General features: G+C 39.1%; 1 protein-coding gene across 1 annotated transcript; it reads right to left on the bottom strand.

The window, feature by feature from the left end:
• Nucleotides 1–12,035: 12,035 nt before the first annotated feature.
• LOC125787651 (uncharacterized protein K02A2.6) lies at nucleotides 12,036–12,734 on the bottom strand (the record flags this gene model as incomplete). Its single annotated transcript, XM_049472396.1, has 1 exon — nucleotides 12,036–12,734. A coding segment is annotated over one exon (699 nt), but the record flags the coding sequence as incomplete, so codon positions are not given.
• Nucleotides 12,735–16,514: the final 3,780 nt, after the last annotated feature.

Genomic DNA, 16,514 nt, shown 5'->3' with positions numbered 1-16,514 from the left:
AGAAAGTGAACAGGCCTTGAAGCCAAAGGTCAGTACTTCCAGTAACATCCCCTTTGGCAACATACATAGCTCTCAATTAAATGCTTTTTGCAGCAGCTAAGAATATTTCAATTCTTTCTGGGGGATTTGTGGCCATTTTTCATCCAGAAAGCTCTAGTCTTGTAAGATTCTTGGGTCATTTTGCATGCACTGCTCTTGTAAGGTCCGTGGGGGGGGGGGGGGGGGGGGGGGTGGTGCAAAACCTTCAACTTGCACCTCTAAAAGTAGTTCATTGTGGATTTTGATTATTATTCTGCTGTCATCCTCTTGTGATCTTCAATTTTTTTTTTTACAGATAATGTAATGTTTGGTTTTAAATTAAATTCATTATTCCTTCTCTCCTGTACCACTGGCTACAACACAAGCCCAAAACCACCTCCATGCTGAAGTTTTTTTTTTTCAAGTTCTACACCTTGTCAAGTGCAGCAAGGGAGATGCATAAACAGACGTAAATGCAAGTAGTTTAATAACAGAAATAAACACAAAATTGAATACATAAACAGACAGAGAAACCAGAATAAACACAGAAAGCACTCAAACTGAAAACAAAGAAAGACCTACAACCTAACAGACCTAAAACACACAAAAACCAACAGAGAAAGTGAAAGGAAACACGTGGGGACAAGTAACGAGGGGGCGGGGTTAAAAATGAGCACAGGTGGGAACACTGAAGACAGGGGCAGAGACAAGGATAAAAAAGGCACATGGTAGGAAAATAGACAGGCATGACACACAGAGATTGACCAGGAAAGACACGGAACAGGACGACAATGTGACACACCTGTTATATTCCAAACATACTTTTGCTCATTTCTGACAAAAACATTCAAGTTAAATTTTGCCAGTCTACACTACTTTTTTTCTCAAAATCCACCAATCATCTTTACATGTTCTTTTTAAAACTTTGCTATGATCCCAATGATGCAACAAAGGTTTTCAGAAATGTTTTTTTTCCTGCAGATAATAGCTATTGACTGCTGAGAGACAAGGATTGACAAATTTGTATAAAGGTTTGAAGTTTGTGGTATCCTGGTGTCAGTGGGGTTACTCTTTTTATTAACATACATATGAGGTCAGGTATCAGCCTTGGTACTCTTTTATGGAGCTAGGAACAGGCCAATTAGCCATCATGTCTCTCTAATGGTCAACTGTGACTTTACCTTCAGAACTGATAATGCATCCCAAAATGCACATAGAAGATATGAAGATGAAAAAATGTCTAATAATTTATACAGGAACTGGTGAACATGCTGAATATAAGTTTCCAAATCAGACAAGTAATTCACTAAAACAGCAAAGTGACCTAGGATCATGTGGGACACCATTGTTTCAGGCTCAGAACTCTATAGGGGCATTCTATAGGACAAAAGGCGTGACCAGATACTTTTTATGCACTCTCGTAGTGAAGAATATAGGGGGACAATATATCGATACCACAATATAAGATTTTTATTGAAACACTACGCCACAAAAATTGACTTATGTGGCAGCACTAATTAAATGAATAAGGTAAACCTGTGGTAAAGAGTATTGTTTGTCAAATATTTAGGAGTATTTTATCACAGAAGCTGTGAAGTATCGTAGAGAATTGTTTTGAGTATCACAGAATCAGAGTTTTGAGATCTCATTATTATTGTGGGCAATGTATCATGATAATATCGTATCGTGAGATGCCATGCGATGCCATACCTAGTGAGGAATTCCATTTTCCATTCTTAACCAGGTTATAAGCACTTTGTAAGTCTAATTTAGTGAAGACAATGACTCTCCAGAGTTTTTCCAAAGTAATTGGGACTAGAAGTAAGTGGTAAGAGTAAATTTAAGCAATCATATTGAAACCTCCACATCTAATTGATAAAAACGGTCTCAGCCTATTATCTTTTTATTGTCAAGGAAGCAAGAAACCCTTATACTTCCTCTGATTCAGTATGTGAGTAAATTCTTGAATAAAGCAGAATTTAAATATTCCAACACCTCAATGGCACAATCATATTCTCTATGAGGCAGTAGGTTGGTGGCGTTGGATTTACTAAAGACTTTAATAAAGTTAAAATACACAGGGGAATAATGCACAGATAATTGCACTTCAGAACTCACAATGGTTGTAAAACCTAAAACTACAGATGATATAGAGACTGTGATCGTGACATGAGGGGGACCAAGGAAGAATCTCTCTCTTGTAGACCAGCAGATTAAAGGAATCAGTCTATAACCATGGGAGACATAGGTTAATGACAGTCAAAAATCTCTTCTGAATGCTAGGCACTAATTGTCATTTTAGCTTGTTGTATGATGTGTGAGATGACTCCCTTTCCCATTTGATTTCCGTTCATGGCAAACAGTCTCAGCAGCATTTTCAGGGCATCCATGAACATTTGCAGTTGACTGACAAGTTTGGCTAGAATGAAGTTTCCCTCAGCTCTGGAATCAATCAGGATTGAAAACACAGAAGCACAAACTTAGCAGTACAAAGCAGACACTTTAAATCCAGGCCTCCAGTAGGGAATACTCACCACATTAATATGTTGAAAAGAAGGGCAGGGCTTGGATGCTGATGGTAGAATCCCCTGGATGCACTTATTGCACTAGGTAAGAGGACAGACAGGGAGTTATGTTTTAGATGATCCATAGGAATAAAGAAAATCTATTCTTTTTTTCAAGTTAGTTTAGTAAGTATGTCCGTATCCAGTGGATTGTGAAATATAACAGAGCAGGTTCATTCCAGCCACTTCACAAATCACACCTTCAGCTACTGAATGATGACCTTCATGACACATACCAATTAAAAGATCTCCCTGAGAGTGATCCTGATGTCGCTGATCAAACATGACTTCAAACTAAGTGACAAAATCCCTTAACAGTAGACCAAACAGCTGTATCCCAGTCTAAAGCATTAGCAGTTAGGTAGGTGAGATGAATTAATGATTAGGAGATGATGAATGTGAAAACAGTTTGTAATTGAGTAGTTGAGATAGATAGATAGATAGATAGATAGATAGATAGATAGATAGATAGATAGATAGATAGATAGATAGATAGATAGATAGATAGATAGATAGATAGATAGATAGATAGATAGATAGATAGATAGATAGATTACCTAACCAATCAGCTGCTCGCTTCTGCCTTTAAATAACGAACATTAACTCAGTATCTTTGCTGCCTTTCAGACACTGACGTCTCGTTCTCCCCCGCATCCATCCCCACCGCCTCCAGGTTGGTCCAGTTCGGATGTCCAGGGGGTTGGCTCCTCCCTGTATTCCATGTATGACAGGATCTGCTGAGTCGAGACATATCATATCCGGAGTCACTATTCCAGATGACTCTCCCTCATGAAGACACTGAGATTAAATACCAAGAGTGTGCAGATCTGTCCTCAAAGATAAATGTGATACTTAGAACAATCTAAAATATAAAAGATATTCTGGTTTGTTAATTCTGCATGTATTTCTGTATAGCTTTAATGACTTCAGCATTACATTTACAATGTAAAAAAAATCAAAAAGAAATATAACAATATAACATGATCATGTATTTGCTATATTACTATGTTTAAAACAAGTCGATACCCTTGAGACATGCCACTTTACCCACTAGCATTTTACATTAAATCCCAAACCCAAATGGAGTGTGTGTAGTGTAGTTTTGTGTGAGCTGCTAAGGAAAGATTGTTGTTACCAAACAGGATCTTTCTGTCAATAATGTTTAATAACTATTAAGTATCTATACCGGGATCCTAATACACAGATTAATATGCTGCATAAAGGCTTATTGTGGAGTTGACTGGACAGTGTGGTGGATTATTCTTAGTGAAAACATGATGCAAGAGAATCCAACAAGTTAAATCAAGCATCTAAAGCATCTAAGTTTTCTGGTTTCTTTTTCATGATTTTATCAGATTTTTGTTTGTTTCCAACATTAATGCCTGTGTGCTGTGGCTCTTAAGCTTAAATAAACTGAGCAAACATTCCGGTTCCCTTTTCACATACTGGCCTGTTGTTTCAGCAACATGTGAGTAAAGAAATTGCACATATTAGTAAAAGAAGTACTCCTTTAAACAATGAAGCAAAAAAAGCTTAATCTAATTAGAGGAGGGCATTTGATTGAGCCCAAATTTTAGCAAGTGGTACTGAATCATGTAGAAATCAGAAATCATTGAAGGTATCGCTGTGAACAGCCTAGAGTTTTCCTTAAATTCATTACCCAGCCCCACTGGCTGTCAGACGTCTTTATGAGATCCTGTGGGGATAAAGCTGTAGACCAGAGGTCAGTAAGAGACAGACTGTGGTCAAGCACCTCTACAAGACAAGCAATTAAGATGCAAACATTTTTAAATAGCTTCCTGTTTTTTTTTTTTATTTTTTTTTTTTTACCATTTTAGTATGTTATTTTTCATTCATACAATTCAGTGTGAAAACTGAAAATAAATATTTTGAACTGTAATTGTAATTCAAGATATGGCACTAAATATGGGGTTTTGATGTTTTGGATCTTACATAAAAATACATAAAATGTCTATTATTGATACTTTTTCTATTAGAAATATCACATAATTGCAATTATTTGTAGGATATGTTGTGTATGTATGTAAGTTTATTACATGATTCCTTACATATTCCTTCATAGTTCAGATGACTTCAGTATTAATTTACAATTACAATTAATTTACAGGAAAAAGAATCCCACCCACCAAGCACACTCACTTTTTGTCCCACTCCTCTCAGGCAGAAGGCTGCGGAGCATCAAGTGCAAAAACCAGACTGATAAACAGTTTTTAGGATTTAGAGAAAGTGTGCAATAATTTAACATTTTGAAACTTTAAACTAAATTAGGCAGGTGCATAAATTTGGGCACTCTTGTCGTTTTATTGATTTGAATAACTTTAGCACTAATTACTGAAACACAAAATGCGCTTGGTAAGCTCATTGACCCTTGACCTACATACACAGGTGAAACCAATTATGAGAAAGGGTTTAGGTGACCAACTGCAACTTTGCATCTTTTCTAAAGAGTGGCAACATGGGAACCTCAAAACAACTCTCAAATGACCTGAAAACGAAGATTTTATGCAAATGTATGCACCTGCCTAATTTTCTTTAAAGAATTATTGCACACTTTTTATAAATCCTATGAACTTCATTTTACTTTTCAAATATCACTGTGATCATCTGCTATATTATATATTGAACTGAAATTGCTGATCCAAACAACCAATTATTTATGAAGGAAATTCATGAAAATTATGGCTCATTTGAAAGTTCTGAGTGAATGACTAATCACTCTTTGTAAGTGGCTCTGAACAAGAGTGTCTGCTATATGCTGTAAATGTAAATGCTGAACCAATAGAATCTACTATAAATCTAAGTGTCAGCCCTCTCTGTGGTCCTCACACGTCATGAACACACCCCCATTTCCAGCTGTATGGCTTCTGGTGGTTTGCTTAAGCAGGGTCATCTATCTTTCTTAATGGGTCAGTACCAGAAGACTGCTGAGAGAAGATGCGAACAAATACGCTCAGCGAATCAAAATAAATTACATTTAACAACAGTAGAAATGTATTAGGAATCCCCACGTAGCATTTCATTCTTTTTAATTGTTGCTGGGGGTTTCTTGGAACAGTGTTTCAGATTTAGCCTGCATCTTATAACATTTCATGATAATAGGAAGTCATCAATTTTGAGCCAGCTCTCAGTGATAACGTGGTTCAATAGACCAACAAATGAAGAGATAAACGGAAACAAACAAGGAAATCGATGTCAGAGATTCATTTGTGCACAATGAAAACATGTTACACACATAGACAATTTAATCAGGTTTACAGTGGCATATACAGTCAAGTTCATAAGAATTTGGACAGGAAAAACATTTTTGAACATGAATGGATTTAAAACTAAGCAATCACAATGTAAATGAAGTGCAGAGAGTAAAATGAAATGGGACAATTAACTGGCCTGTTCCCCTGTTATCTAATGACAAAGGGTTTCCAAGTGCTTTCAAGGGCCATATCTTACACCCGGCACAAGGCATCTGGTAATGCTCTTTGCTATGTTACACCCCATCAACAGTCTATTTTCATGACTTGCACCTGCAGAGTTTAAATAGCTAATGTGCTTGTGAATATATCAATGCTGATGGGCATGATGGGTAATTTTCTATGGAAAACATATGGACAAGTGGAACACTGACTGAAAACAACCAAGGCAGGGATCAACAGTCAGTCATTTATTGCTATCTTGACTGTGAATTGTCAACACAGGCATGTGCCCAATACGTGTACACCCCAACTTGTTACACACACATGGACACGCAGCAGTGCACAAACCCATAGTGCACACCTGTTGGCAGCCACGCAACCTTTTACATCAACAATAAACCAATACAATAAAAAAATAACATTATTCTACATCATCACAAAATATAGATCATTGTCATTCCTATTGTTACTGTAAATGTTTCCTCTGCTGAAAAGCATTAGACACATCCATCTAAATGCCCCCTGAAATAGCAATGTGCCAAACTCAGAATGCACCTGGCTCTTAAAGGGAATGGTAACTGGCACGCTGATTGGTTTATTGCATGTTATGCCCAAAAGACACTCATGAATAATTCAAATTTTATTAGTACGTGCCTTTTGTGTGTTTTGAGACGCGCAAGACATACTTTTCCTATCATTGGGAAAGCAAGGACACACTGACGTGCCCTATATTAAACTGCATCATTGGCGGCTTGCCTAAAGATCGCTAAAATAGAGCCCCAAGTGTTTCATTTCCCTTCAGTAGCCATTCAGAACTCTCACTATATGGTCTAAGAAGGTGATGAAGTAAAGCACACCAGTGTTAGATTAAAAATAATACATGACTCTTACAAAACTGGCGCATTTTAAAAGACCAAACACCAAAAATCTTGAAGACATAAAACATAAGACAATTTGGTGAATTCAAATTCAGACATTTTACTTTCAAGATGCCAAATAATGGTCACAATAAGAAAAAAAAAAGAGTTTATAATCTTCTGTTATACATCATCTGTTAAACACGGAGGCAGTGTTTTGGTATTAAGATACACTGCCAGTGGAACAGGTTTAATGGAGTTTAATGATTTTCTTCAACTGCTGGTAGAAGAAGCAGGTGAATTATTATGTGTATAGAGCTAAGGAATCTGCCCATTTTAGCCACATACTACTAAATCTTAAGGTAAAAGGTCAGATTAACACTAAGCAGATTAATTTTCTGACTGTATCAAGCTAAATTTGAACTAAAGAAGAAATGGATTTTCATCCAATTATGTAATTATCCAGTTTTTCATTTGAGCCTTTCGCAAACAGAATTTCAAGAAAAATAAAAAGTTGAATCTTCTCTCGATTTTTAGATTTGTCTATTGTCTGTTTCTTGTAACACATATCTGATGGTATGATCCAAATTGCAAAATGCAAAAATTAAAAAAAAAGAGTATTTTTTTCCATTTTTCCTGAAATTACAATTGTGAGGGGCAGAGATAAAAAAAAACTAAAATTTTAAAAATAGATGAAAATGTAATGGGTTGGAGTGCTACAGATAGGTGGCACTCCAGCCCAGAGAGTTGTAGAACCCAGTGGCAGAACAGTAGATCTCAAAGCAGGTAAAATCAAGAAAAAAGGGAAATAATAATAATAATAATAATAATAATAATAATAATGATAATATATATATATATATAATAATATATAATCATTAATATATATATTAATAGGATATATAATATTATATAATAATATTGTGTGTGTTTATATATATATATATATATATATATAAGTCCTTATTAAACCCCGCTCCACGCGGGGATCAAACCCAGGCTGTCGCGGCCGCAACCCAATGCTCTAACCGCTGAACCAGCGAGCGGATTGGGACGCGGCCGCTTTAATCGCCTTATAAGGCTCGGCCAAAAGGGGCGGAGCAACGAAAACGGGTGGAGGAAAAAAAACCGGTGGAAAACAAACCTCGCACCGAGCGTGAGTGAGAGTGAGAGAGAGAGAAAACGTAAATAAAGATCGCCTAGGAAGTGCGGCTACCTCTTATAAAACGAGGTGAAAACAAAAGAGCTTCCAAACTAAACAAAGAAGTGAACTGGGGTTCTTATGGATTAAACGCTGCTCCACCAGAGAGGAGAGGAACAGCGAGGGGAGAGAAAAGGTGAGCACACCGCGTGCCTCGCGGGCTGCAACACACACACACACACACACACACACACACACACACACACACAAAGACTCCGAGAACAAGAGGAGAGCGGTGGAGCTCACAGCTCTACACAGCCACACCAAACTCGAGAGGGAAAAACGGCACCTGCCGTGGATAGGAAAGAAGGGAAATGAGAGCCGGAGCTCAGAGAAAAATCGGGCATAGATTCGCTCTCACGAGCTTCAAAGATCCAGCCCCGAGGACCTGAATCTCAGGGTTTATATAGGAGCAAACCCAGGTGGAGTGGATCAGGTCTGATTAGGGGCTCAAGACCTCCCCCTGGCGGCCGAAGAAGCACTCGGCCGGCCCCTAGCCATTACAGAAAACTTATTTATTGTACACTGCACTACATAAAAAAAATGGAATAATGAGTTTGTACATCCAATTTTCGATTTTTGCATTTAGCCTTAAAAGGTCAGAAAATTAAATTAATAAATGTTACACTGACTGTAAAGCCATTAACAGTCCAATTCTACAAGTGATTAGTATTATGAATTACATGCTTAGCCTAATGCTATCTTTTTTAGGGTATTGCTACACATTATTACTTTTGTGCTGTCAGTTCTGTCATTCAGGGTAATGTTATAAATGCTTAGTCAAATGCTATGTATATTTTAGGTATTAAATGCAATTATGCATTAAAACAGGGCATTGCAGGACAGATAACATACTTTCACATTCCCACCTAAAAATATCTTGCACAATTTCAATAATATAAGAAAGTGACTCTCTGAAATTGCCAGTGTAAAAAGAAACAACACCAAATGTTGAAGCCTAAAACGTAGTTACCCAAAACACATCTGTTCATCTGTGCTCAGTGTGTAATGACATTATTACATAATTAAATAACACACATAAGAGCTTGGTTCAGCAGCCCCGCGGACACACACTCCGACCAATCCAGCAGCAAATTAGAGCCTGTGTTCTCAAGACTGAACTTAAAACACACAATGGTAATACACCATGTTGCCGGGTCAGACAATGTTCACTAGCCTTTAGCAAAAAAAAAAAAAGAGAATCACTGGTGCTTCCTGCATTTGCAACGCACGCTTGCTGAATCTGAACATGCGTCATTTGCCATTCATAATGCAGAAATGGGTTCCTGATCGTGATCCACGGTAAATGTTCTGCAGTCGAACGTGGGCTTGAACGTATAACCAGAAATGCCTCCTGTAAAGCTGTGTTAAGTGCAGTATTCCTGTGATCCAATCATATGACTGTAGTGAGTCAAAACAATCTGACTTATTCATTATAAAACATGAACAACTGAACCATAAACAAAATCTGTCTCCAGCTACCAAATATAAAGTTTACCATGTCACTGAAGGTTGTGAAACAGATCATATTATTAAAATGAAGGTGCTTTAAAAGGTTCTTAGCCACAGAAGGACCACTTTGGTCTCCAAAAAGACTTTTTTTGAGAACCTTTGAAAGGTTCAAAGAACTTTTATTTGGTTATTAACTCTCACAATTAATTACACATTCATTACAAACATGTTTCTTTATAGCAAGAAGGGACATGGAGAGCGGACGCAAACGCGAGTCATATTTATTTACAGCAAGAAACTAAGAAACAATAAACCAAAAACAGGAACACTGGAACGGATAGGAACATAAACTCAAACGAAATAGACATAAACAACATACAAGAACCTACAAACTAATACTGAAGACACAGGGGCTTAAATACACAAACAAGGGGGAAAGGAAACAGGGAACACCTGGGGACTGGAAATGAGGGGGCGGAGCTACAAATGAACAAAGGTGAAAACCAGAGACTATAAAAAAGAGGGACGCTGTGTCGCTGTTCCCATTCATTTAATGAAAATGAAGCCAAAATATTCCACCATGTTGGCGATCCTGAAACCCGAGTCTGAGCAGTAGAGACCAGAGGAGGGAGAAACACTGTGGAGAGACAGCCTACTCATTTAAATAAACCCGCCCCGAGGGCTGCCCTTCACAGAGCTCACACAGTCTATGGTCCCACCCATACAGTCATTGCTCCGACCCGGCTAGGTGTAACCCAGCTCTTTTACAATAACCACACCTTTTTTGAATAGAGGTGAATAAAGTTTTAAAAAACGAATTCTGTGGGGATATAACATTTTGACAATATAAGCAGAGGTTACACTAGCTGTTACATTTAAATAATGGAGGTAAAATTACAGTATATTAGAAAAAACGTGATTGAAAGTTGTCTGTTTTGCCATTGAATCCTATGGGGATGGGTGGGGTTACACAGCTTTCTGAAACCGAACAGCAGGGGCGCCCGCTGAAAACAGTTAAGATGGAAACACGGAGGAACACAGGACCAGGTGGAAAATGGCAGGCAGGAGGAGGAAAGGTAAACAAACACAGTGAAAAACAAGCACAGAAGGAAAACAACAGGGAAACAGCGCAAGGATGTGACAATTATGCACACTAAAAACAGAGGTACTTTCTTGTACTCAAAGCTACACTTTTCATAATTGTACCCTCAAAGGTATAATATTGGTCTTTACAGGGTCAGATTTGTTCCCTCTGGAGTACAAAGTGTTTCCTAACAGCAGGAAGTACAGATTTGTACCATTTAACCAACAAAAAAGGTACATTCGGTATTCTTTATCACTGTACTAATAAACAATATATATTTTAATTATAGTTAAGTTCTTGACACATATTGAGTTGATGATAATGTTTATAATCTTTATAATCTTTACTGGTACAAAAAAAACATGGGTACAAAAAAAGACTTTCACTGAAAGGTACTCAATGTAAGGTACAGCCCCAGCAACAAGCTTAATACTCTTTTTGTTATGTCTTTATTAAGATAACATGTATAAAAACAGCGTGCAAAGTCTCTGTTCAGTAAAGTGACTCACACACACACAGAGGTGCATTCGAACTCTTGTTTCTTTTACTGGGTAACTCACATGAACTAACACATTGCTAATGCCACCTACAGGATGACTGATGTAACAACAGCTATAAGTTTAACAACTACATAACATTTCCTCCCACCTTACTGAAAAAGTACACATAAATGTTTCTTGATTAATTTACAGAACTAAACTAGAGGTCGGGAGTAGACTGTCCCTGGCCTCAAGCCAAATCAGGGGATTATTCTGCCCCTTTGCAGAAATGGCCCACTAGGATAACTACATACAGTCCATAGTTCTTTTCCTTTCAGTTTCTGTTCAGTTGTTCTATATGCAACACAAGTTAAAGTAAAAGTTCTACAGATTCAGGCGGTCAGGTGGTTTAGTAACTCGAACAGGGTAGCTCCTGGTTCTCTCTTTTGAAGAAATGGCATCCTGTGTATTCTGACCATTAGGTGGCATATCTCTGGACGTATGGTGGCTGTTTTCAGCTGCTGTAGACAAACTTGTCTCAGCAGACATGTGGACAGTTGAAGGTCCAGCGGACAGACTTGAAGATACAACTGTGTCTGATTCTGCAGATTGTCCTGGAGCAATCTGTCTCTGGTGAGGCAGAAGTTGATCAGCATGACGTCGCCAGGATTCTGTTGCACCTACATCCACTGTGTACGAAACTGGTCCACTTTGGGTTGTAACGACTCCTTTTGCCCATTTCTCTCCCCCTCTGTAATCCCGAGCCAACACAACATCACCAACTGCAAAATGTCTCAGTTTGGAACGAGAGGCTCTACGGAGGATCTGTGACTCCTGTGTGCGTCTCACAGCAGACTGAACACTTGGTTTCACAGCGTCCAGACGAGTGCGCAGTCGTCTGCCCAGAAAAAGCATGGCTGGAGACTCTTTAGTCGTTGAGTGTGGTGTGTTACGGTAGGTCAGGAGAAAGGCATCCAACCTCTGTTGGAGAGGGGTTGAGGAGTGCTTTGAGGACTTCAACGCCTGTTTGTACAAACCTCTCAGCTTGCCCATTAGTGGCTGGATGGTACGGAGCTGAGCGAATGTGCTTGACATGGTTAGCTTTTAGGAATGTGGCAAATTCCTGTGCCGTGAACTGAGGTCCATTATCGCTGACAAGGACTTCAGGAATTCCATAGCGGCTGAAAAGATTCCGCAAAACACGAATAGTCCTGTCTGTGGTTGTGGACTCCATAATCTGCACTTCTGGCCACTTCGAATGAGCATCAACCACAACCATGTACATGTGACCCTCAGTTGGTCCTGCAAAATCCACATGTATACGTTCCCATGGTTTGCTTGGCCAGACCCATGGGTGGAGAGGGGCTTGGCATGGCATTTTCAGGACCTGCTGACAAGATAGACAGCTCCTTGCTTGTTGTTCGATGTCGCTATCAAGACCAGGCCACCAAACATAGCTTCGAGCTATGGCTTTCATTCTCACCACACCAGGGTGGCCACTGTGCAGTTCTTCAAGGATCCTTTGTCTTAATGTAGCTGGAACAATGACTCTTATGCCCCACATTAGGCATCCTTGCTGCACTGACAACTCATTGCGCCTGGAAATGAATGGTGAAAACTCACTGGTACTGGCACTGCTCAATCCTCTAGTTCATTGAGTGACTATTGTCAAGACTGCAGATAAGATTGGGTCTGCCTGCGTTTCGCAACGGATTTCAGAAGCACTGACTGGTAATGTTTCCATTTGCTTCAGATAGAATACAACAGTGTCTTTTCTGTCTCTGCGTTCCACCTGCAAAGGTAATCTTGAGAGGCCATCAGCATTGGCATGATGAGCTGCTTTCTTGTACTCAATTGTGTAGTTGTGTGCAGACAAAAGTAGAGCCCACCTTTGCATGCGTGCTGCTGCCATGGAAGGCACGCCTTTCTGTGCTCCAAAGATGGTGGTCAAGGGGCGATGGTCTGTGAGAAGTGTAAACCTTCGCCCGTAGAGATATTGGTGGAATTTACGCACACCAAAAATGATCGCAAAGGCCTCGCGCTCAATTTGTGCGTAATTCTGTTCTGCTTTGCTAAGAGTCCGTGACGCAAATGCTACTGGCTTCTACTCTCCACTAGGTAGCACAAGGGAGATTACTGCCCCTACACCATAGGGTGAAGCGTCACATGCCAGTCGAATGCTGTTTTGGGGATCATAATGTGTCAATACATTGTGTGACACAAGAATGCACGGAGTTGCCCAGAATGGGCATGGAGTTGCCCATTCGCTATATTGTACAGGTGACAGGACTCCAATTTCAGTAAGACGGGTCAATTCAGCTTCAACCTTTGGGCGTAGAGCATATGGGACCACTCTCGGCTGGAAAAACTTGGGTTTGTGCTCAGGCTTTAGTGACACGTTTGCTTCAATGCCTTTCATCACTCCTATCTCTTTAGATAAAAACAGCGTGCAAAGTCTCTGTTCAGTAAAGTGACTCACACACACACAGAGGTGCATTCGAACTCTTGTTTCTTTTACTGGGTAACTCACATGAACTAACACATTGCTAATGCCACCTACAGGATGACTGATGTAACAACAGCTATAAGTTTAACAACTACATAACATTTCCTCCCACCTTACTGAAAAAGTACACATAAATGTTTCTTGATTAATTTACAGGACTAAACTAGAGGTCGGGAGTAGACTGTCCCTGGCCTCAAGCCAAATCAGGGGATTATTCTGCCCCTTTGCAGAAATGGCCCACTAGGATAACTACATACAGTCCATAGTTCTTTTCCTTTCAGTTTCTGTTCAGTTGTTCTATATGCAACACAAGTTAAAGTAAAAGTTCTACAGATTCAGGCGGTCAGGTGGTTTAGTAACTCGAACAGGGTAGCTCCTGGTTCTCTCTTTTGAAGAAATGGCATCCTGTGTATTCTGACCATTAGGTGGCATATCTCTGGACGTATGGTGGCTGTTTTCAGCTGCTGTAGACAAACTTGTCTCAGCAGACATGTGGACAGTTGAAGGTCCAGCGGACAGACTTGAAGATACAACTGTGTCTGATTCTGCAGATTGTCCTGGAGCAATCTGTCTCTGGTGAGGCAGAAGTTGATCAGCATGGCGCCATGGCTGTACTGACCAGGTGATCTGTATACAAACACGTCTGTTCTGACTCTTTCACTCCTTCTCCGCTAAAAGCTCATTATATATGTCTGTTTATAACTATTAATGCCGGGTCAATCAGTATAGCAGACTGTTACCATGTTAAGCACTCATTGTTTTTTTTTTTTTTTGTTATTGTTTTTTTTGTTTTTTTTTTTTTTTTGCACCCAACATGTTTACCACACGAGCACACAGTCATACAGGTTACATGCGAGAGCACACACACACACACACACACACCGTTAGTGAGCACACGTGACTTTCCCAGGTAACTCAAATATGAGCATGCTGAGGTTTGTCTCATGGAATGTACGTGGAGCTGGTTCGGGGGAAAAGAGGGTAAAAATTGCCCATCGGTTAAATGATTTAAAGGCTGACATTGTGTTTCTACAGGAGATACATGTATCTAAAACATCTGCACAAACATTCTCCTTTCCACAGTTTCCTCACACATACTCAGCCTGTTATAACTCCAAACAAAGAGGTGTAGCTATATTGATTAACAAAAAGTTAAACTTCACCATCAGAAACACTATATCAGACCCAGAAGGCAGATTTATAATACTTAATTTATCTATTCAAAATATTAATTTTTGCATTGCTAGTATATATGCGCCAAATGTTGATGACCCCTCCTTCTTTCATACCTTCTTCACTTCACTTTCTGATCACTCTGACACCACACTGGTGATAGGAGGAGACTTCAACTTGGTACTTAATGAAGAGATTGACAGGCTCAGTACAGCAGTGAGTCAAAGGAACTGGCAGTCTGCAGACATTCTTAAACAGTACATGAAGGATTTTGGTCTATGCGATGCTTGGCGTTCACATCACCCCACTCTGAGAGAGTATAGTTTTTTCTCACACGTACATAAATCTCACTCTCGCTTAGATTACTTTTTAGTTAGCAGCTCTATGTTGAGGGAAATCACAGACACTCAAATTCACCCTATCATTATTAGCGATCACGCACCGGTGTCTATGTCTTTGACAGGGAAAAGAGTTATACCACCAGCTAGGAACTGGAGATTTAATACATCATTACTTAATGAACAAGATTTCATTAATTACTTCAAAAAAGAGTGGGCTATATATTTAGAACATAATGACCTGCCTGGAATATCGCCATGTGTTCTTTGGGAAGCAGGGAAGGCAGTAATGCGGGGTAAAATAATATCTTACTGCGCACATAAGAAAATTAAAGAAAAAACTCGTGTGTCAGAATTGGAACAGAAAATAAAATCATTAGAAACAGCCTATGCTGCTTCACCACAAGAACATATAATTAACACCCTGCGGAAATTAAGATTGGAACTAAATGAAATCATTGATAAAAGGACACAATTTATGTTGCAGAGGCTGCGTTTGGAAAACTTCGAGCATGGAAATAAATCTGGAAAATTCCTGGCAAACCAATTAAAACTAAATAAAGAAAAAACAGCTATTTCTTCAATTAAAGACTCTGTTGGTAACATTACTCATGACCCACAGGAAATTAATAACAATTTTAAAGACTTTTATGAGGCATTATACTCATCACAGATTAATCCATCTGATGCTGACATTGAAGAATTTTTGAAAAATATAAATCTACCTAAACTAGATGAGGAACAGGTTATGACTCTTGATTCACCTTTTTCATCTTCCGAATTCTTTAAAGCAATACAGGATCTCCCAAATAATAAAGCTCCAGGTCCAGATGGCTTTCCTGCAGAGTTATATAAAGAATTCTGGTCTGTGTTAGAACCCATTTTTTTTAGAATGGTCACTCAAATCAAGAAGGACCGCATAATATCTCCAAACATGAACTCTGCCAACATTACCTTGCTTCTTAAACCAGGCAAAGATCCAACACTCCCATCCAGCTATCGCCCAATTTCGCTTATAAATGTAGACCTTAAAATAATTTGCAAAGTTCTTGCAAGGAGGTTAGAAAAAATCACTCCATCCATTATACATTCGGACCAAACAGGTTTTATCAAAGGCCGGCACTCAGCCGATAACACACGTCGACTAATAAATGTAATAGATTACTGTTCCATTAACAAATTAGAAACCATAGTTGTCTCTTTAGATGCAGAGAAAGCATTCGACCGGGTAAATTGGAAATTTCTGTTAGCAGTTCTAAATAAATTTGGATTTGGTCCATCCTTCATAAACTGGATTGAAACATTATATAGCTCTCCCAATGCACGGGTTAGGACAAATGATCTTATTTCACAAAGCTTTAGTCTGCAGAGAGGCACCAGACAGGGCTGCCCGCTCTCTCCCTCACTTTTT

Source organism: Astyanax mexicanus, chromosome 1 (assembly GCF_023375975.1).
Source record: "Astyanax mexicanus isolate ESR-SI-001 chromosome 1, AstMex3_surface, whole genome shotgun sequence".
In the NCBI taxonomy this organism is placed as follows: Eukaryota; Metazoa; Chordata; class Actinopteri; order Characiformes; family Acestrorhamphidae; genus Astyanax; species Astyanax mexicanus.
The sequence above is the reverse complement of the archived record's forward strand: the minus strand, read 5'-3'. Positions and strand labels throughout refer to the sequence as shown.